The 19,696-nt window shown below is 60.3% G+C and overlaps 1 protein-coding gene across 2 annotated transcripts in view; it reads left to right on the top strand.

Moving 5' to 3' along the window:
* ZNF423 (zinc finger protein 423) overlaps nt 1–19,696 on the top strand; it is a 300,151-nt gene that overhangs the window by 22,461 nt on the left and 257,994 nt on the right. The window contains exon 1 of one of the 2 annotated variants that reach the window (XM_054570314.1): nt 13,548–13,651. The exons of the other annotated variant lie outside the window; for it this stretch is intronic. Within the exon in view, the coding sequence (XP_054426289.1) occupies nt 13,612–13,651 (40 nt within the window). The 5' untranslated portion in view covers nt 13,548–13,611. Of the gene's footprint in view, nt 1–13,547; nt 13,652–19,696 lie in introns of those variants that run through there. 2 annotated transcript variants of the gene reach the window in all.

The raw sequence follows: 19,696 nt of genomic DNA, 5'->3' as shown, positions 1-19,696 counted from the left end.
CCAGATCGGGGGTTCACACCGCCTGCTGCTTTCATGCGGCCCTCCCTCGAGCTGAGAGTGGCTTATACACTTTTAAATGGTTGAGGGTGGAGGGTGACGGAAGAAGACTAGTATTTCAGGATGCATGAGCATTAGCTGGAGTTCAAATTTCTGTGCCAGCAAATAAAACTTTATTGGAACACAGGCCTACCCCTTCCCTTACACACTGTCTGCGGCCGCTTTCACACACAGGCAGAGTTAAGGAACTGGGACGACGTCGGTCCCACAAGCACAGGGGATTTGCCTGGGGAGTCAGTAGTGTACCCCCAGCACCTGGAAGGGCACCTGCAACAGAAGGAATAGATGCCCAGCCAGTTTCGTTCATGAATTTGGCCCCGGGCACTGGTGGGGGCTGAGGTCCCCCTGTTCCTGAGCTTGGTGGGAGGGTCCCCGCTGGCTCAAGCAGCTGTTCCTTTGGAGGTCAGGAGGGGGAGTCTGACCCCCTGCCAGGGAAACAGCGGCGGCCGCTTCTAGCCTCCCATCGGGTGAGATGTTCCCTCCTTCCCAGCCAAACCCCCCTCCCCAAGCAGGCCCTGCAGGGGCGCAATTTAGGGTCACCACTGGGAGGTCCCTTAGCTTCCCTCCCACGTGGCCCCCTCCCGCAGGTAGGAGTCTGAGAACGGCTCCCTGGGGAGACGCACGTCACCGTCCTGGGCCAGGAGCTCCACAGCAAAGTTGCTGTGGTGGGGGACCTTCCTCTCCTGGCGGAGGCGGAGAGTCCAGGGCCACCTGGGAGCACCTGCGATGAGATTCCGCGGGGCTGGGCCAGGCGGGGGCTCTTCGAAGATCGCGGGGAAGTTTCCCGGGATGGTCCTCCCGGATGAGTACTTGCCTCCTGCCCAGGTGACTGACCCCGTGGGCAGCCTCTGGGGACTCCCCGCGCTGGCGGAGGCCCTTCCTCCCTCCAGAGTTTCCTGACGTCCTGCCGCGGCTTGGGCTGCGGATGTCGCGAGGAATAGAGAGCCCCCGCTTCCAGGGGGGCGCCCGGCATTTTGTAGCCTAAAGAATTAGGATGCGCTGGGGTCAGCCCATGCCAGAGGGACCCCAGGCGGGCTGAGGGGACAGCCAGACATGTTGCAGAAGAGGAACCCCACGCAGCCAAAAACACACGGGAAAGGAACTCAGTCTGAATCCCAGTCCAGAAAAATGCACATTAGAGCCACACAAAGTACCTTCTTCTGCCCTCGGATCAGCAAAAGTAGAAGTGGGTGAGGCCACCAAGTTCGGGTTGGTAAGGGCTGGGGGAGGCAGGCTCACCTGACAACGTTGGTAGAAACAGAATTTTACAGCTTTGAGGGGAGAGAAATTCGGCCACATATCTTAAAATGTAAATGAAACAAAACAAGTAACACAGTCTTCGCCCACCCTCCTGAGATTCCATCCTGGGACTCCAGGGTAGACAAGGATATTTACGGAAGTGGGGTTTGAAGTGCTAAACACTTAGAAATATGGCCTCCAAGGTGAAAGGTCAAGTTGTCAATGAGTTGGCATTTTCCCAAGTGCCCAGGAAAGGCTTCCGTAAGAAGAGTCCGAGGTGGACAAGTGTCCAGTGTCTACAACTTTTTAACACGAATACCAACCCTGCCCCTTCCCATGTAAGTTCTTGTGTATGGCCTGTGAGCCCGGAGGACCCTTCCGGAAGGTTGCACACCAGACCGTCAGCCTCGGAAGCAGGGCCTGGGAGGCGGGAGGTGCGTGCAGGGAGGCCCGCGTGGTCTACAGAAGAACTGGACGAGCCTGTGCTGCAGAATGCTGGCAGGGAACACGGGCCAAACGTTATCTGTGGGCTACGGCTGCACCGCTGTGACAGCGAATCAGCACGCGGACCGTGAGAAACCAGCAACGTAGAAAAGGGAAGACATTGCTTTGATCTCAGGTGCGTCTGTGGGTGATTTTCCTGCTGGATTTCTATAGTTTTCATTATTGTGTTTCCTACGCAGCACTTAAAAAATAGAAAGAAAAATCAGGGACTAGTAGCATTGTCCCCAGCAGCAAACTGGACAATTAATCCTGCCTGGGGGATGGAAAGGACAGGGGTTTGGGCAGAGCCTTGGAAGGAAGATGAGAGAGACATTCTTCATGAAGCAGAAATTGGCTAAAAACTTAGAGGATCAGGGAGCGAGGAACTGTCGCTTTCTCCTCCCCCACCCAGCCCAGACTTGGGGAAGGGTAACATTGTATTCTTCCCCATAAGTCATTACTTAGCGCCTAGGCTGTTCTAGGCTTGCTCTGGGCAGGGAGGACAGAGCAGTGGACGAGATACACAAGTCCCTGTCCTCAGGGAACTTACGGTCTAGCGGGAAAGACACATAACGAAAATGAATAAACTGGGGAGCAGGTGCCCCTATGTGCAGGAGATAAAGTGAGCTGGTGACGCAGACAGCACCACGCCGCGCCCAGCGCACAGGAAGGGGTGGGTGCCCGGCCTTGGCGGTCCCATCACGGTGGCCAGCACAGAGCTGGGGACAGGGGCTGGCTCGTTCTCATGGACCTTGAATGTGGCAGGGTCAGCAGTCAGAGCCAGAGCGGGCAGCCCCGCAGGCGAGCCGGGCAGTGCCAGGAGGGCTGCGTCGTGGGCTACCCCGCCTCCGGCCTGATGCCAGGAATGCATCCTTTTTGTAGAAACTGGGTATTTTTTTTTAATTGCTTGCACCAGAAAAATCCCAAAGTTGCTATGGTGGTTATTATTATTACCTCCCTGCTTTTCACTCTGCGATTTTGCCGAAAGCCCAGGGGAGGCCCAGGGCCGGCCCCAGAGATGAGGTGGTGTTTCTGGCCTCGAATTGCCCAACCTGGGGTTCGCTCGGCAGACGCATCTGCATGAGGAGGTTCCCCAAAAGGCGTGTATCTTTCTGCATGTGTTTCTGGATGTTGAAAGACATCTGAGCACAAGAGCCACAGTCTGTCACCTGACCTGGTGGGCAGCCTGCCAGGCCCTCCAGAAAGCCTAGAGATGCCAGCCTGCTTGACCCGCTGCCTGTCGTTCTCAGCGACGCGTGATCACTCGCTTGTGGTTCTCATGTGTCCCGCTGGACACCCACTCTGCGCGCGGTCTGCAGGGGCCCCACGAGCCCCCTGAGGCGTCTGCGGAGGGCCCATGGCCCTGCAGCCCCCTCCCCGGAGGGCGGGCACAGCCTGGCCGCTCCCCTCCGGCCGGGAGCGTTGGTGCCCGGTCCCTTCCCTGGAGAGGCGCCCCTTCCTTTCTGCGCCCACCGTTCCAAGGAAAGCAGCAGGTTCACGGGGAGGCGGGGCCAAGGAAGGGAGACTGAGGGCATGGTCTTTGGTCTTGAACTTCACCTGCCCTCCCTGCCCCACCCCCCGCCTGCTCCCAGGGCCCTTACCAGGGTCTGGTGGTCACTAAGTCCTGTTCGGGGTCCTCATTTCCTCCAAGGCCCCTGGAGCTCCCCCGGAGAGTGACACCTAAATGCTGGAGGCTTGTCCAGCCTGCTGGCGACTCAGGGTGGCCCCTTGGGCCCCCGAGTGGCATTTTAATTTTAATTAATTTTATTTTTTGAAAATCCTCACTTGAGGATGTGTTTTTCTGTTGATGTGAGAGAGGGGAAGGAGGGAGGGAAAAAGAGAGAGAGAGGGAGAGAGGGAGAGAAACATCGATTGGATATGCACCCTAACCGGTGATTGAACCCGTGACCTAGGTATGTGCCCTGACTGGGGATCGAACCTGCAACCTCTTGGTGTACAGGGTGACACTCCAACCAACCTGGAGCAGTAGTTTTAAATAGGAGGAGCTTAATGTCCCCCTGGCCTGGTGGGGAGCCTGGGCAGAGCTCCATGCACACGGCAGCCTGGCCCCTGGCCCCTGCCCCAGCTCCCTGGTCACGCTGGGAGGCTACTGGGGAAGTTGGTGTGGGAGCCGATCAACATGGGGCACTGGATGGGGCTCCCCCTTCCTCGCACACCACCCCCGCCACCCCGCACCTTGGGTCGGCAGCGAGGGGACCTGGGCTCTTCAGAGGACTTGATCCTACTTAAAAACATAATTACTATTCTGAAACAAGTTGTTGACATTTAAAAACTGAGGACATGCAGATAATAGCGTCCCACCTCTCTGCAAGGCCGCGGTCCTTGCGGCCTGGGTGGGCTCGCTCATCTCCTGGCCTCACCCCCGGCCGGCCTGGCTCCGGAGGCACAGGAATGTGAGCCTCTTGCTAGACTTCTCCCAGGGGAGCCGAGGAGTGGGAGTCAAGCAAGGGGCGAGACCACCAGCACGCGTCCGTCCCCTGCTCCCCTTGACTGGGAGCAGGCCAGGGACCTTTCTGCCCTGCCCGGCGGGGCCCTCAGCATCTGGCCCAGTGCCTGACACAGACATGATTCAGAGGTTGCAAACAAATATTTGTTGGGCGAAGAAAACCAATCATTAACATTTATAGATAGGAAGAGGTAGCTTTTTTGATCACTACCCTAAGTGCTTTACATTTTGGCTTGTAACCCTCAACACCTCCCGACAGAGTAGCTGGAGCGTAACCCCATTTCCCGGATCAGGAGACAGAGGCACCGAGAGATGAAATAACTTGCCGGGAGGCAGGGAGCTGGGAGTACAAAGCAGCTGATATACTTTCAAGCCTTAGCCATTACCAAAAAGTGACACCCCCGCCCCACCCAGCAACCGCAGGATCTTAAGGCTCCTTGCCTGTCCCCACCCCCACCCCCAGATATTTCTTTGCTACCTGCTATTGGAATCGGGAGCTTTGGCTTCAAGAGCCAGCCCATTAGTTTGCAACGTGACCAGTCTGTTTCTCCCTAGACATCAGTTTCTCCATCTTCCCAGCCAGGTGGTGGGGTTAGATTATCTCATAGGGCCCTTGCGGGTCTAAAGCCCTGAATCCTGCTGCTGTTCCGGGTTTGAGGGGAGGGGGCGGGGCTGACTTTTCCTTTTCTGCCTTTGACAAACAGGCGCTCCGGGAGTCCTTGGCTTGGCCGGATGGCGGCCCTCTCCCAGGGGCAGGAGAAGGCTTAGAGTGTTGGCAGAAACTTCCCGAATCCTCCCCTCGCTCCCGCTGCGGTCTTGGCTCTGAGCAGGGGCTCCGGGGCCTCTCCCAGTGGGTGCCGGAGGCCGGAGCCGCCTTTGTCTGCCGCAGGAGGCCAGCCAGGTGGCTGCGGCTGCAGCGGGCCCCTACCCAGGCCTGGGAGATGATTTTTTTTTTCCCTGCGTGTTGCAGCTGGGACCGTTTATAATAGGGAAAAAAGAGAATGACCAGGCCAGCCGGCTGGAAAAGAAAGAGACTTTAAAAGAAAAGGGCTAGGCTGTTCTTCTCCTGCGGAGGCTTTGGTTAAGCAGAAAGTTTTAGTTCCTTTCTGAAAGGCATTTGGGCTTTTGAAGTCCCCCGCGGGAGCTCCCTCCGGGCCCTGGGAAGCCAGGCCCTGGCACGTCCCGATGTGCACAGCCAGGGTGGGGCCCTGCGCTCAGGGGAGGCAGCAGTGGGCCCTGGGAAGTCCTGAGCCAGGCTAGGTCCCCGGGGGTCCCAGCCCAGCCCCCTCTGCTCCCAGCCCGAGGCGGCTGCCTCTCGCTGGCGGCCTTGCACCAGCGTTCCCTCTGGCTCTGACCATCCGCCTGGCGCTGGTTGGGCCAGAAAGTAGGGGTCAACCCAGATCTACTTCTTCGTTTAGCCAGAGGGCCTGAGTGTTTCCACAAAGGGGGAGACCGAGGCAGAGAGAGGGCTTGCCTGAGGTCTGCGAGGGCGCCGGGGCTGAGTGAGTGGCCGCTGTGTGCGCTCTGCCTAGAAATCTTAATGGTGGCTAACTGGTATTGAGCATGTAGAGTATGGAAGGACCCAGTTCATGGATAGATTAAAAAAAAGATGAGGGTGTCCTCTCGGGGGAAGCCGCTTTACTAGTTCTGTCCTGTTGCCTTGGCTGGTTTTGGTCCTTGCAGACGAGCTGTCGTCCCTGTCCGCCCATCCCTCAGCAGGGCCACAGCCACACCCGCCCCTGGAGGACCACCCCCAAAACACAGAGTCTACCAGGCACCTGCTTTGTGCAAAGTGCCGGGTACGACAGCATTACTCATTTGCGCCCCCTGCCCCACGCCGCTGAAGCACGGCAACGGTGATATTATCTTATTGCTCACAACCCTGGCTACGTCCTTATTTTATAAATGACGAGGCTTTGCCCGGGGGTTCGAATCCAGGCCTCTCCGGCTCTCAGGAGGCTGAGCCCTTTCCACGACATTGGCCTCGGTGTTACGAGGTGGCCCTGTCTGTCAGAGCCTGCCTCTGGCTTCCCCAGGCAGCTTGCCTCTCTAGTCACCATGATTCTCTGGGCAGGAAGTGGTCACCCTGGTGGGACAGAGGCACATATACAAATCTAGGGCTCTGCCCTGAACCGGCCCAGCCTCGCTGGGTGGGCGGAGCGTCTTGCGCATTGGCCCTTGTGGCCTGCTGGCAGCCCCATGGGAAGTGTTGGCCGCAGATTCTCTGGCAGGTCCTCTGTGTGCTGCACAGACCAGGACGCTGTCCCGGTGCCACCCGAGGCTCTGAGCGCCCGAGGGTGCTGGGGGTGTCGTGGGGAGCCCGGCGGGCTCAGCCCCAGGGGTCCTGCGTCCCTCCTCCATGCCGACGGGCACTGGGTCCCCAGCTGTATGCGCCCCACCCAGGGGCCAGGCCTGCTCTGGTCCTTCCTCTTCTGGAATCTCTGCGGCGTCCCCCTCAGGCTCGGGCTGCGACTGTTCTTTTCGAGATGGTGGGGGTTGGGAGGGGAGGGTGCCCTGGGACACAAACCAATATCAGGGTTTTTTTTCCCCCTTGCAAAATGCTCTAAGTGTTGGGTCCTGCACACTCCTGGGTCCTTTTTGGTGAGCAATATGGCCACAGAAGAGGGGGAGGCAGGTGCAGGTGTGCTCCTCCCCCACAACCTCTCTACCAGGTGACAGGGACGGGTGGGGCCCTGACCCAGCCCTGACGCCATGCGCACACCCAGAGCTGCTAAAGCCGAGTCCCTTCGGGGACGAGAGAGGTCTCCAGATGGTTTTGTGAGCTGAACAAGGTGCTCTGTCCCTGAGCATTGCCTCGCCATCCCCGCTGTGGAGACACACTCGGCCAAGCTCCGCCACGCTCGCGGGCGGGGCCCGGTGCCCTCGGCTGGGCGCCGAGGGTCAGGAGCCCCATCCAACGGCTGGACGCAGGACGCCTGAGGGACCCAGCTCGGTTTTCATTTCCCGACAATGTGGGGGGTGTCTTGAGACCATTTTGCTAAACTGTACCCTCAGTGCCTTTAATTCCACCAATGAGAGCCCATTTCTTAATCACATTGTTTGGTATCCTGTTTGCTAATTGGCAAAATGCCGGCGGCTGGTGGAGCTGCTGATGGTGGAAGGCCTCGCGACCAGCTCTGGACTGTGCCCCCGCCTGATATGATTACTTAGAGAGGGGGCCCAGGAAACGGGTCTCCACGCGATTCACTGCAGTAAAGTTTTAGGGGAATCAAAAGTTATGCATAGGTTTTTGACTTCACGGGTTGTTGGCATCTCTTATCCTTGAGTTATTCAAGAGTCAACTTTATGCTCCTGTTTTTTCTTTTAAAGTGAATCACAATCATTGTAAAAGAAGCGTCTTAAGAGAACAAAGCAACAAGTGAGCAAGCGTGGAGCGGCCGGCTGTGTGCCGCACGCCCCGGGCAGCTAGCGCTGGCCTGGGCGGGGGCGCTCTGTCCCCGAGCTTCCAGCTTTCCGAGGGTGTGAGTCCACTGGGACCCTCCGGCCACGCTGGTTTCTCTGCTGCTTTGTGGGTGTTCCCTGCAAAGACTGCTGACGCTTGAAGAATTAAATAATTATAATAATGATGATAAAGTAGAAATGGCTTTCCCAGCTGAACAGAAACTGGAGAAGACAAGGAGGTTCCCACACACGCCTTATTGTTTTTGGCCCTGCCTTCCCACAGCCCAAGGGAGGCGGATGTCTGGCTTCTTGGAGCTGGGGTCTTGGGTGGGGGGCCCTGGGGACTCTTGGGGAACTTCATCGGCGGGGACCGCCCGCCCCAAACACCAGGCTGAGAAGGCAAGGCGAAAAAAGGGGCTCCCGGCTGCCTCGCCTGACTCTGCTCTGCGTCTGCAGAGCCCTCGACACCAAGCCCTGGGAGAGGAGCCCCCACATGCAGACGCTGCTGTGGCTGCTGCCCCCACAGGCACGGTGCCAGGCCGCCTCTCACAGGCTCAGCCAGAGGACCCAGCCCTTGCTCCCTGGGTAGTCCCCGGACGCACGTGCCCAAGGAAACCTGGGTTCCCCGGAGCCCTGGATCCTGGAAATAAAAACACGAAAGAGAAAAAAAACTCAATCAAGTCCACTCGAACCCACAGGCTTGTCTACAGACCGAACGCCGCCAGAAAGCTCCCCGAGAGAAGGGCATGTCTGTCTGAAGGGAGTGCCAGCGGAAGGCAGGGCCTGTCGGGGTGAGCAGGGAGCTTGCGGCCGGGGGCCGGTGTCTCTCTCCAGGAATGTGGTTGACCTTGACGGCTGGTGAAGGTGAGAGACAGGAAGGGAAGAAAGCGGAGGCCTTTGCCTAGGCCAGGCAGGCAGCACGTGCTAGCGTGACATCCTCCGGACACTCCCAGGCGAGCCATGCATCTGCTTCCCCACTTTGCAGATGAGGGAATGGGGACCAGAGGGTCCCTTGTTGGGGGTTTTCTCCAGCCGGGCCGCTAGCGGGGCCAGATTAAAAGAAGGACCTGATGGGCTCCTGTGCCTGGCTGTGACCGCCCCTTTGGCCTTCTGCTGCGAGCTGTGACAACGTCCCCGCTGAATCCCCCAGCACCCCTTGACCCCAGGCCCTCGCACGCCCTGCCCACTCTGCCAGGGGCCCGGACTCCCTCCTCACTCTGCGGGCTTTGGGCCAGACCACCGCTGAGAGCCCTCTCTGTGTTTGGGCCTTGCTTACACGACACTCCTCCTTTAAAACTGAAATTCAATAATTATTTATGTGGCCGCTGATTCAAAGCCAGCCTCCCCGTGTGAGAAGAAGCCCCAGTCGGGAGGGCCTGGGGCCCCTGTCCCTGTGTCACCCTCAGTTCTGGCCCATGGTGGGCATATAATCGATACACGGATGCTGAATCAACAAATGAGTATGAGGCATGAACTTCCTTCCTGGGCGACGACTGGGCTGTTAGTCTTTCCTCCCTAGGATGGCTGCACCTTGTAGGCAGATGAAGGTTTTCCCAGGGAGAGAGTGTGTCTTTCGAGTGATAAAACGGTACCCAGAAGCCACAAACCTAGACTGTATGTATTTCGAGTGTCACTTACAGTAAGTGTGTGTGCGTGCACACATGAGAGTGTGTGTGGCTGGGGAGAAGGCGGTCACTTGGTCATTTATGTCAAAGTACCCCTTGCCCTGCCCTGGGGACCCTTCAGGGATACTAGTGTGGAGGCCGCAAAAGGAACTCCCTTTCATTTTACTCCGTTGTCCTACCTTGTTTTCGTCGCCCTTCCTGCTCTCGATGACACCAGCCTCTTTTTGAAGCTCGAGGTGGAAGGCTCCCTTGCTGGGTCTGGGACCCAGCAGAGCTGGGTGGGGACAGGCAGCCCCACTGGAGGGCGAGAGGGGCCGCCTCCCCCAGCAAAGCTCTGACTTGGAAGGACAGTGCCCATTCACGTCAGCCTGGTCTTGTTTTCAAAACATCAGCCTGTGATTTCTCTTGTATGGATGCTGGTGGCTTCTCACAGTTGACCAAGGTCTTTCCCAGCCACTCCTCTGGGGAGGGCAGCTGAGGAAGGCGATGCGGCGCCCCTCTCACAGGGAAGTGGCCCAGCCTCCTGGGTGTCCTGCTGGCAGCCAGCACCTGGGGTATAAGATGCTGCCTGAAAAATGACCTTTCTCTGGTCCCAGCTCACCAGGCTGGTGAGGAGCCAGGCCCAGACAGCAGGACCACCCTCAGTCAGTGCCCCCTGAGACCCTTTCAAGTGGGAGCTACTGGCTTTTTGCTGCTCTGGAATTTTCCTTAAAATAGCGCCCCCCCCCCCGCCCCCCCACCCCCGGCCCAAAGGAGTTAAAAAAGAAACACGCGTCAGAGAAAGCTGCTTGGGGGCGGGGTCCAGGTGCAGGTTCCCCAGCACCCCGGCTAGGACCTGGCAGCCAGGTCCTGGGAGTGGGGTGCACAGGGTGAGCGAACGTGTGCCGGCCGCCCTGGGAAGGGGGACGAAAAGGTTTGTCCTCCCCTGCAGGACCCCCAGCCTTTGTGGGTTGGCCCGGGACCGGCGGTGGGTAGGCTGTGGCCCGCCCCATCCTGTTCCCCCGACCTCTGGCCTCCGGGCCTCCCGCAGTGCCCTGTGGGTGGAGAAAGGCCTGCGCTGCGGGGTGTCCCCGCCCGGCGACCCCTCCTTTCCTCAGCACACCCCGCACCCCTCCCGACCCAGCCCCTTTTGTCCGCTCCCCTGGCTGCCGGCGCCCGGCGGGGCAGGATCCGAGGTCTCCAGCCCCCCCTACGGAGGGCCCGGGCGGGCGAGCCGGGGGCTGTTCTCCGCCCCTCCCCCTAGGACCAGCAGCCCGCGGCGGGGGCACCCCGAGCCGAGGCCAATCGCCCCCTCCCCCAGCGCGTGCCATCTGCCGCCTGTCAGCCTCTCTCCGCGGGCCTCGGTCCCAGGCGCCGGCGGGGGTGGGCGAGCGGCAGATTCGGCCCCTCCTCCCTGGCTCCTTCCCAGGCGCCTCGCGGCCTCTGCCCTCGCTTTGGCCCTCGGCACCCCCTCTCGGTCTAATCCCGGCCGCCCCGGGGCTGCGGGGGTCGGCTGCCACTTCGCTCCGGGAAGGCAGAGACGTTGGACACCCTCCGACGGAAGAGCTGGGGAGGGCGGTGACCCGGGGCGAGGGCGGAGAATGGTGGTGACAGCCTAACTTGGGGAGGGGTCTCAGCTAGGGGACATCTCTGTCCCGGTCCTGGCCCTTCTGGGGACTCTCGCTCTCTGTCTCCCGGTGTCAAGTTGTCTTCCCCAATCCCAGGCGTTTTCCCCGAACCCGGGGCCCTCGCTCCCTGGCCGCGGGGATGCGGGGTGACATCTCCCCCAGAAATCAACTCAGTCCCGAGTAGGAGCCCGCCTGCCTCGAGCGGGGAGCGGGGCCGGGTGGGACCGCGGGCCCCGCTGGGGGCGAGCGGGCTGGGGAACGGCGGGGCGCAGGCGCCCTGCTTGGGGCGGGCGCCGCTGCCCGGTCGGCCCGGCGCGGCTCTCGGCGGGCAGCGGGTTTTTCTGTGAAAGGTTGCCCTGGGTAACTAGCCTCCGAGGGGGCACAACCCTCCCCTCTCCAACTGGCAACTTATCGATCCGCGAGATTGATAACCCCCAGTGCCGCGCCGCGCACCCGCTCTGCTCTCCCAGGTCTGGGGCGAGTCGGCCCAAGGTGGCGCCACTCGCCCGGGAGCGGGGGAGGGGGCGATGTCGGGGCCGATCTCCCAGCCGGGACCTGGTCGCCTGCAGCGGGTGGGGGAGGGGAGGCTGTAAAGGATCGGAGTAGGTGAACCTCCTGGGGCCGACTTTTCCCGAGCCCTTGCCCGGCGGGGCGGGACAGCGAAGCCGCAACGGGTCAAGAGCTGCAGGGACACAAGGCGCCCCCTGGTGGCTGGGGCAAAACTTTGTGGAAAGAAGGAGCGGTTTCTTTCGTCCCCAGCGGGGGGAGGCAGTGTTACATTCAGGTTTTGGGGCTAAGAGAGTCTTCTATAGTCTTAAGAAGTGTGCCAGCAGACGCGGGAACGCTACAAATGCGGATTTGGTGGTGACGGTGGGGTGGGGGGGCAGAGCCCAGCGGCTTAGGAGTCTGTGCATATGGGGCGCCGAAGGTCTTCAAACAGTAACCCGTGGGCAAAATCTCAGAGAAACAGGCCCGTCCAGGAATAGACAACTCTTGTTCGTAGGGCATAAATTTCGAAGGGGGCAATGCTGGGGCAATTCGCCCCGTTTGGGCCCCCCGACCTTCCCCCACTTTTTGCAGTTTGTGATGCTGATGCATCTGAGCGAGTCTGGTAGCGCGCGTGGGCCCCGTGTCGGCTTCCTCCTCCCGCCCCCGCCGCCGCTAGCGCCCGAGCCGGCGCCCCGCGCGCCGGTGCGGTGTCCGCGCCCGCGCCGTGCCTGCCGCCGCTGCCGCCGCGGTCCGGGTTTTGCGGGCGGCCGGAGCTGTATTTCCAGCGCTGTCCATCGCTCGGTGCTGTTGGCCCTCTCTCCGTCTGATCCGAGCCGGAGCAGTGCGGGGCGCCCCACGGGATCAGAGCGCTCCCCCGCCGGGACTCCGCTCCTCACATCCTCCTGCTGGGACCCGGCTACATTTCCAGCCAAGCCTGGCTTTATTATGTGTCTCTGCAGTGCAGCCCCAGCAGCCGGATCGGGAGGAGGAGAGCCAGCGACCACAAAGAAGACAGGAGCGCAAGGGAGGCTGGCGGGCGGGCCGGCGCCGGCTGGAGCGCGGAGGAGCCGGGGCGCAGCCGCCACCGCCGCTGCCCGGGAGGACGGGAGCCCAGCCGCCGCCTGCTCGTCCTACTCCTCCGTCGCCGCCTCCCCCTTCTCCGAGCCCCTGGCCCATGGAGGCAGCTAGCGGGGCCGGCGACTCGGCACCGGCCTGGGGATCGGCTGCGCGCCGCGCGCTGAACGCCGCAGCCCGAGGGCAGGCAGCCGCGGCCCGGCGCACGGGCTGAGCGATGCCCGGGGCACGGGCGCGCCTGCCTGCCGCCGCCTGAGCGCCCCCGCGCGCCCCTTCCTCCTCCGGGGGGCCGGCGCCGGACCGAGCCGAGAGCCAGAGAAGGGGGCGTGAGCCAGGGGCCCCCCGAGCTGCGGCTTCTGAGCCACTGAGGCCGCTTCGAGACCCCCAAGTAGGCTGAGTTGAGGGACCCCCCCTCCCCATCCATCACAATCTCCAAACCAGGCGTTTGGACATTTTTTAGCCGTTAATATTTATTATTATTATTTTTTTTGTGTGTGCGGCAGGGAATAATTTGAAGGCTTTCCCCCCCCGGGGGGCACTGAGCTTCCGTGCTCCGGACCGCCTCCCGGTCTCCTCCCCCCCTGAGACCCCTCGGCTCCAGCCCCGTCCCCCTCCTCAGATGGGCTCATTGTGAGCTCCGCACCGGGCTGCGTGGCCGGACGCCTGCAAACTTTGCACAAAAATCCGGCAAGGGGCGGAGGAGAAGGAGGAGGAGGGTGCGGGTGGCGGCGGGGTGGGGGAGGGAGGGAGGGGGCCGCAGGGGCCGGGGGCCGGCGGGGGGTGGGGAGGGGGAGGGGGGCGGCTTTTTTTTTTTTTTTTTTTTTTTTTTGCATAACTCGGCTCGGCCGAGTGGCCTCCGGACTCCCCGCGCCGCTGGGACCGTCGCTGGGACCGCGAGCCCCCGGCTGCCGCATTGCAACAGGCAGGGCCCCGGCGCGCCCCCCGGGCCTCCCCCCGCCCCCGAGCGGCCTCGGCCGGCCCGGGCCGCCCCCCCAAGGGAGGCCGCCCCGGACCTGCGATCCGCTCCCCGCAGCCGCCGACCCGGCTGCAAAAAAAAAAGTTTCCGAGAGGCAGGCGGAGGAGAAGGGGGAGCAGGGCGGCCCGGAGCGGCGGGGGGCGGCGGGGGGAGCCGGCCGCGCAGGGCGGCGGAGCGCCGGGAGCCCCGGACATGTCCAGGCGGAAGCAGGCGAAGCCGCGCTCGGTGAAAGGTGAGCGGGCGAGGCCCGGCGGAGGCGCGGGCGGGCGGGCGGGGAGGGAGGGCGCGCGCGGGAGGAGGGACCGGCGGGCGGGCGGGCGGCCGGGGACCCGCGCGAGCGAGCGAGCGAGCGAGCGGGAGGCGGAGGCGGAGGCGGCGGCGGAGGCGGAGGCGGAGGCGGAGGGGGAGGCGGAGGCCGGGAGCGGGAGGCGGAGGCCGGGAGCGGGAGGCGGAGGCGGCGGTGGGGGCCAGCCGCGGACGCCCTCCGCGCCCGGACCCTCCCCGGCCCGGCGCCGCCGCCCGCGGGGGACCCGGGCCTGGGGGCGCCGCGGAGGGGCCCTTGCTGCTTCCTGCGCGCCGGCCCGGGGCCCGCGTGGCCAATCAAGGGGTGCGGGCCCGACTTGGCGGGGATTGCGAATCTCGGCGGCGGCGGCGGCGGCGGGCGGGCGGAGGAAGGAAGAGGCGGCGAGGCCGGACGCCCGGGAGGCCGGCAGCTCCGAGGCCGCCCTTGCCGGGCCGCGGACCTCGCCGCCTTCCCTCGGCGCCCATCTCGTCGCCCCGGGACGCTGGGGGTGGCGGGCGTTGCTTGCAGGCGCCCCGGCCGCCGGGTGCCCCCTGGCCGTGCCGCACACCCGGCTCGGGGCCCCCGCACTTCCTGCCTCCTCCACCGAGGCCAACCTGGCCCGAAGCCTCCGCCAGGAGTTCATTGTCTGCGCTGAGCTGGCGGGACGCGGGTCCCCAGGGGAGCGCAGCGACCGACGTGCGCGCCCCTCCGTGGAGGGCGCCCGGGACCCGTCCCCGCGAGTCCGTACCGCACCCTGGGCACTCAGGCCGGCTTCTAGTGTGGGTCCCCGGAGCGCGCGCGTTTGTGGGGACAGTCAGACAGATACACGCGAGCGCGCGCGCGCGCCCTTTCGTCTCCTTGCTTTGCTTTCTATTTCCACCGAGGGCCCCCGGCTGGAGTGGGCCCCTGGAGAGCCGGGGCCCCAGGGAGAGGCCGTGGTCGGCGGAGCCCCTCCCCTGCCCTCCTCTCCCCAGGGCTGGCCTCTCCTGGCCTTGCCTGCTGCTTTGTCCCCATTCCAGCCCCTCGGGTTGGTGCCCAGCTGCCCTGGGAGATGAGAGAGGAGAGAGAGGATGACAGCAGCTGAGTCTCTGGAGCCAAAAGCCCCGCGGCCCTTGTCTGCTCCCAACTCCCCTGATGACCTCTGGCCCGAGCCCCAGTTCTGCTCTGAAAAGTTCATTTCCTGGAGGCCTGCGAGCCGCGCTGGGGCCCGGCTCCCTTCCTGCCAGCCTCGCTCCTGGCCGGAATGGCCGGGACTGAATTAGGCGGCCGGCCCGCAGACACCCACCCTTGCGCTCCCAGAGCCCCCGGAGGTTTGCTGGAGATTTGCTGGCACCCTGCTCAGCGGAGCCTTCCTGGCCGCCCGAGAAGCCCAACTCAGTCCGAACTCTCAGCCCCCGCCCCCTGTTGCCGTTCCTCTTTCTCCTTGAGAGAAGTTGCTTTCTGTCCCCTTCCCCTGGCAGGTGACCGGATCGGGGACAGCCTGGCCGGACCCCCAGAACGGGGGGTTCGGAGGGTGTTCTGACGGCAGACAAGGAAGCCAGAAGAGAGGGACCCCAAGTAGGGGACAGGGAGAGGGTAGAGGTTTGTCCTTCGGCTGGACAGGGGGGCTCTGAGGTCTGAAATTCTGTCTGAGTTCTCCTCTCTTTCTCTGGCTCGCTGCTCCCAGAGCTGCTTAAGGTGGCCCAGAAGAAAATGTAGGATCAGCGCCTCTGGTTGGGAAATCAGCTTCATTTAACTCGGGCCGTTGATGTTCGAGTTAAGTCTGTGTATAGGAGCAGATTTTTCATAAAGGAAGAGGCAGGGCCTCCTCGCCTCTGACATCCACCGGGGCCTCCCAAGCTCCTCGTTGTGGGAGGTGAGACACAGCGAGCCAGGGTAGAGCTCTTCGCAGGGGACAGATGGGCGGATGGTTCGCAGTTGCCCGGCCCAGATTCTGAAACTACTTTGTGCATCTGCGAGAAAGACTCACGGATTGGTCTTCGGCCTTTCGTGAAATGAACCCTGATGTGACTTTAAATGAGTGACTCGAAATGTGTATATGTGGATGGATAGGAGACAATTCAAGCTAATTGGTGGGGCGGGGGGAGGGGAGGCGAGGGGCTGGGGAAGATGGCAAAGCGGAGACAGGACCAGTGTAGGCATTTTTGAGAAGTGGTGTAAATATCGACCACACAGCACCCTCCTGCCCTTGGAATCGGAGATCCCCTCTTTCTCCCTGGGGTTCTTCGCATTTTCCCAAAGCAGCTACAACTCTGGCCTCTTACCATTTTGTTTTTTATTGAGTGTACTGGGGTGAATAGGGTGGAGATGTAGCCACTTACCAAGGGAGGAATTAAGAGAGAAGAGAATTTGAATAGGTAAGAGTTGCAGCAGGTGATGGATTTATGGCTTTTTAAGGACTGCCCCCCACCCCTTCGCAGGCAGTACGCCTGCGTGAGGACAGCTGCCCACCAGGCATTTAAAACGACGGGTCTTCACCTTTAAAGATGCTTCAAGGTGCTCCTTAAGAAACAGTGGTGCCTTTTCAATTTTGTTTTGCTTTCTGTTGCCTCCCCGGCTGTGTGTCTGGGCTCAGGCATTGTGGACTTCCCCAGCCTGCACCCAAGTTGCTTGACTGTAATTTGTAATTGATCTCGGAAACGTGAAAGCCCGTAGCGGGGAGGAAAGACAGAAATATAACAGTTTCTAATGGATGCTCCGAAAGCGCGATTTGAAAGTGCAGGCCCCGCAGCTCTGAAAGCCAGACAGGCTTCTGGGGGGCCGGCTGGGGTCACTTCCCGCTCATGGGCGCAGCCTCCCTTTGGGCGTGGGGTCGCTTGTCCCCCAGGATGTTTGTTCTTTTCTGGGAAAATCCAGTTGCCCCGGAGGACACCCAGCGAAGGGGGGTGGGGCACGGGGCCAGTAGGGCAGGGGGTTTTCAAAAGCCTCGTGTTTTGTTTGTTTTTCTTTTTTAAAAAAAACAACCCCCAAACCATGCACGTTACAAAAGTCGCATTTTCTGACGGCTGTTCCCTCCCTGCACCGTTCTCCCCTCTCTGGTTTCCAGGTGCTGTGGTGCGGCAGTGCCCCAGTTGGTTCCCTTTGAAATTGCGGCCTCATCCTGGGGGCTGGTCTTGTCCCCTCTTTCTGATGTTATTTTGGCTGGGCGTTGGCACCCCTGTCTCCCTGCACCAGCACGACCTCCTCAGATTTATACAGAATCTTGGTTTCTACAGAAACCAAGTCCTCTTGGTTTATACAGAAAGTTAATGCCTCTTGTCCCCGTCTCAGCTCCCAACTTTTGAATAATTGGTAATACTGTCAATTTGCTCCATTTAGCAATAGCCTGTTAATTACAGTTCTTAATATTAATTAGCAGTGAGGCTGTGTCCACGCGCCCCCCCCCCCCCCGCCCCAACATCCAAAACTACCCCCAAGTGCTTCCTCTGTGCTCCCCTCCCCTCCTCGGTGCCCCCCGCCCCCCGCCAGCCCGCACCTCCTTGAAAGTCCATCTTCCAAATTTGGTGGTCTGGGGACTTGGGAACAGTGTAGCTCTCTGCTGCTTGTGTTTCCATGGAAATAATTGAGATGTAATAAATAGAGGCGTTCTGAGGTTACAGGTTTCTTGATTCAGCTGAGACCACATACAAGTGTAAATTGTCGAGATTTGTTTGGCTAAATGTACATGATCTTGTAGGAAGGGCAAAACAAATCCTTTATAGGTTCTTTAGCTTGGCCTGTGGATTAGGGCGGCTGACACCTCCCCCAATATTTAACCACCACTCCCTTCCTCAATGAAGTCACCCCTCCCAGCTTTGGAAGGGCCTGTTTCACCCTCAGAAACATCCTTTTCGGCTGGAATTGCCGTTTAGATTCTTACACCTGTTTCCTTGCGAAACTTCGCGATAACATAAAGGTGACCATGTGCCTCTGGCAGGGGGCCCTGCTAACCGGTTAACCGTACAGGGGCCGAGGGGGTGTTAATAAGGAAAGGGGCAAAGTGCTGGCGACGTTACAGTCGGCAGGTCATCCGGCAGAATCCGTGACCTGGCACTGGTGTGGCGTGCCACAGCGCCTTCGCGGAGGAGGAGGGAGACCGGAGGGCAGCATCTCTGAGCGCCGCGCCCTGGCTGGGGATGAAAGGCTGGAGACCCGGTTCAGTCTAAATGAAAGTTGCAATAATTGCTGTATCGGTAGCCAACTCTTAAGCTGGTGGCTGTGGAATTCTTCCCCTGATGTAGGATTTAATAGTCTGGCAATTAGATGCATTGATTTCTCTTAACTGTTCATTTGGATGTGTAAACGCAAGAAGCCTGCCACTGAGGCTGGCCCTGCACGCTTGGAAAAAGGCCGCTGTGGGTGGTGGGTGGGTGGGGGGGGCAGGATACCTCCAGGCAGCGTCGGGGCCAGCCCCCCCTTCGTTTACCATTTCTGCCCGTTTGGCAGTGAAATGAACAGCATCTCTTGTTCAGATACTGTTTAAAAATAAACAACGATGTCCAGTTATGTCTGAAAAGTAAAAACCTCCTTTTCTGCTGCAGGTGTGTGGAGAGTCACATCTCTGTATCTGAGTGATTGGACTCCCTGCGTGTTTCTGGCAGATGGTCTGTTAGGGGCCAGAGGGGAGAGTCACAAAATGCCTTGGTTTTCAGTTCCAGAGGGACCCCCCTGCTGGGAAGGGAGAGTTTTCTCTCGCCCTCTGCTTAGCAATAGTCTTTGACTTGGGGCCACCTAGACTGGCCCAGCCCTGGGGGGCGTGGGGCATGGCGTGTCGGACCCCTTGGCAGGCTGTGTGTGGAGAAGGAGCTCTTGCAAACATTAGGGTCTCTTAACTCCCTGTTCCTGGGCCTGTGAGCGGCACCAACTTCCTATGCTCCAGGAGCGCGTAAGCAAGCAGAGGATGGCCTGCTTCCCAGGGCGCCCTGTTGGTTTTTATCTATTTTTTAATTCTCACTCAAGGATTTTCTTTTAATCAATTTGAGAGAAAGGGAGAGAACAAAACATCGGTTGGGTGCCTACCTTAGAAGCCAAGGCTGAGGGACCAGGGATCCAGCCTGCAACCCAGGCATGTGCCCTGACCTGGGATTGAACTCACACAGCCTTTTGGTGCACGGGATGTTGCTCCAACCAACTGGGCCACCCAACCAGGGCCCCATTTTTTTTTTTTTTTTAACCAAGACGGATGAGTGGGTTTATAGCTCGCTTTTTGTTCGGCCTGGGTTAGGATGCATTCACCTTCTCCCGGACCTGGCCACGGTACACTGCTGTTTTTATGGAATATTATCTTCATGTATTGAAAACATTTGCCATTGATATCGGGGCTCCTTCCTTATCTGCAGGGCTGGGTAATGACGACAGAAAAATGCCTTGGAAGCTGTTGGTGGGCTCTCCATGCGTGTGGGTAGCCCGGAAGAACCTTGATGCGCCTTGGTTGGTGAATCGGACAATTTCTGCAAATTCCTGTCAGCTGGCAAGGGCACTTTGTGCATAAACGTGTTAGTGGGTAACCAGAGTAGTGTTGCACCCCAAATGGACTAATTAAGCCTGGTTAGTTACATCATGATTGAAGTTTTTGGCGCCGGCTTGTCCGCTCCCTTGGCCTTCCGTGGGAGGGGGGTGGAGCGGAGTCGGGGAAACGCCGATGGAAACTTGCTACTCCCAGCCTACCTGCCAGGGTCGGTGGCAGCCAATGGCTGGGGACGCACACTCAGAAAATAAAAATACTTTACCTCTTTCAAGGAGTGCCAATTAGCTGATTGCTCGGTGCGGCTTTCTTAAGGAGAGCGCTGTTTTACCTATCTTCTTGTACAGAGGTTTGATTTTTAATGTCTTGTGAAAAGGATTCTCTTTGTCTTGATTGATGTCAGGAATAAAAGCATGATGGTAATATCCCTTTGAAAGCTATTGTACTGTCAGCCCGGGCTGACAGCGGAGGCCCCCCAGCGTTATAGATTAGTGCTGTGAAAACACGCCGTTCTCTTTGTTACGTGGCTGTTGTTCTACTGGCAAAGTCAA

This window comes from Pteronotus mesoamericanus, unplaced genomic scaffold, assembly GCF_021234165.1.
Source record: "Pteronotus mesoamericanus isolate MK-2021 breed Mesoamerican mustached bat unplaced genomic scaffold, CSHL_Meso_final contig_202, whole genome shotgun sequence".
NCBI lineage: Eukaryota > Metazoa > Chordata > Mammalia > Chiroptera > Mormoopidae > Pteronotus > Pteronotus mesoamericanus.
Note: the sequence above shows the minus strand (reverse complement) of the source record. Positions and strands in the feature narration are given on the sequence as shown.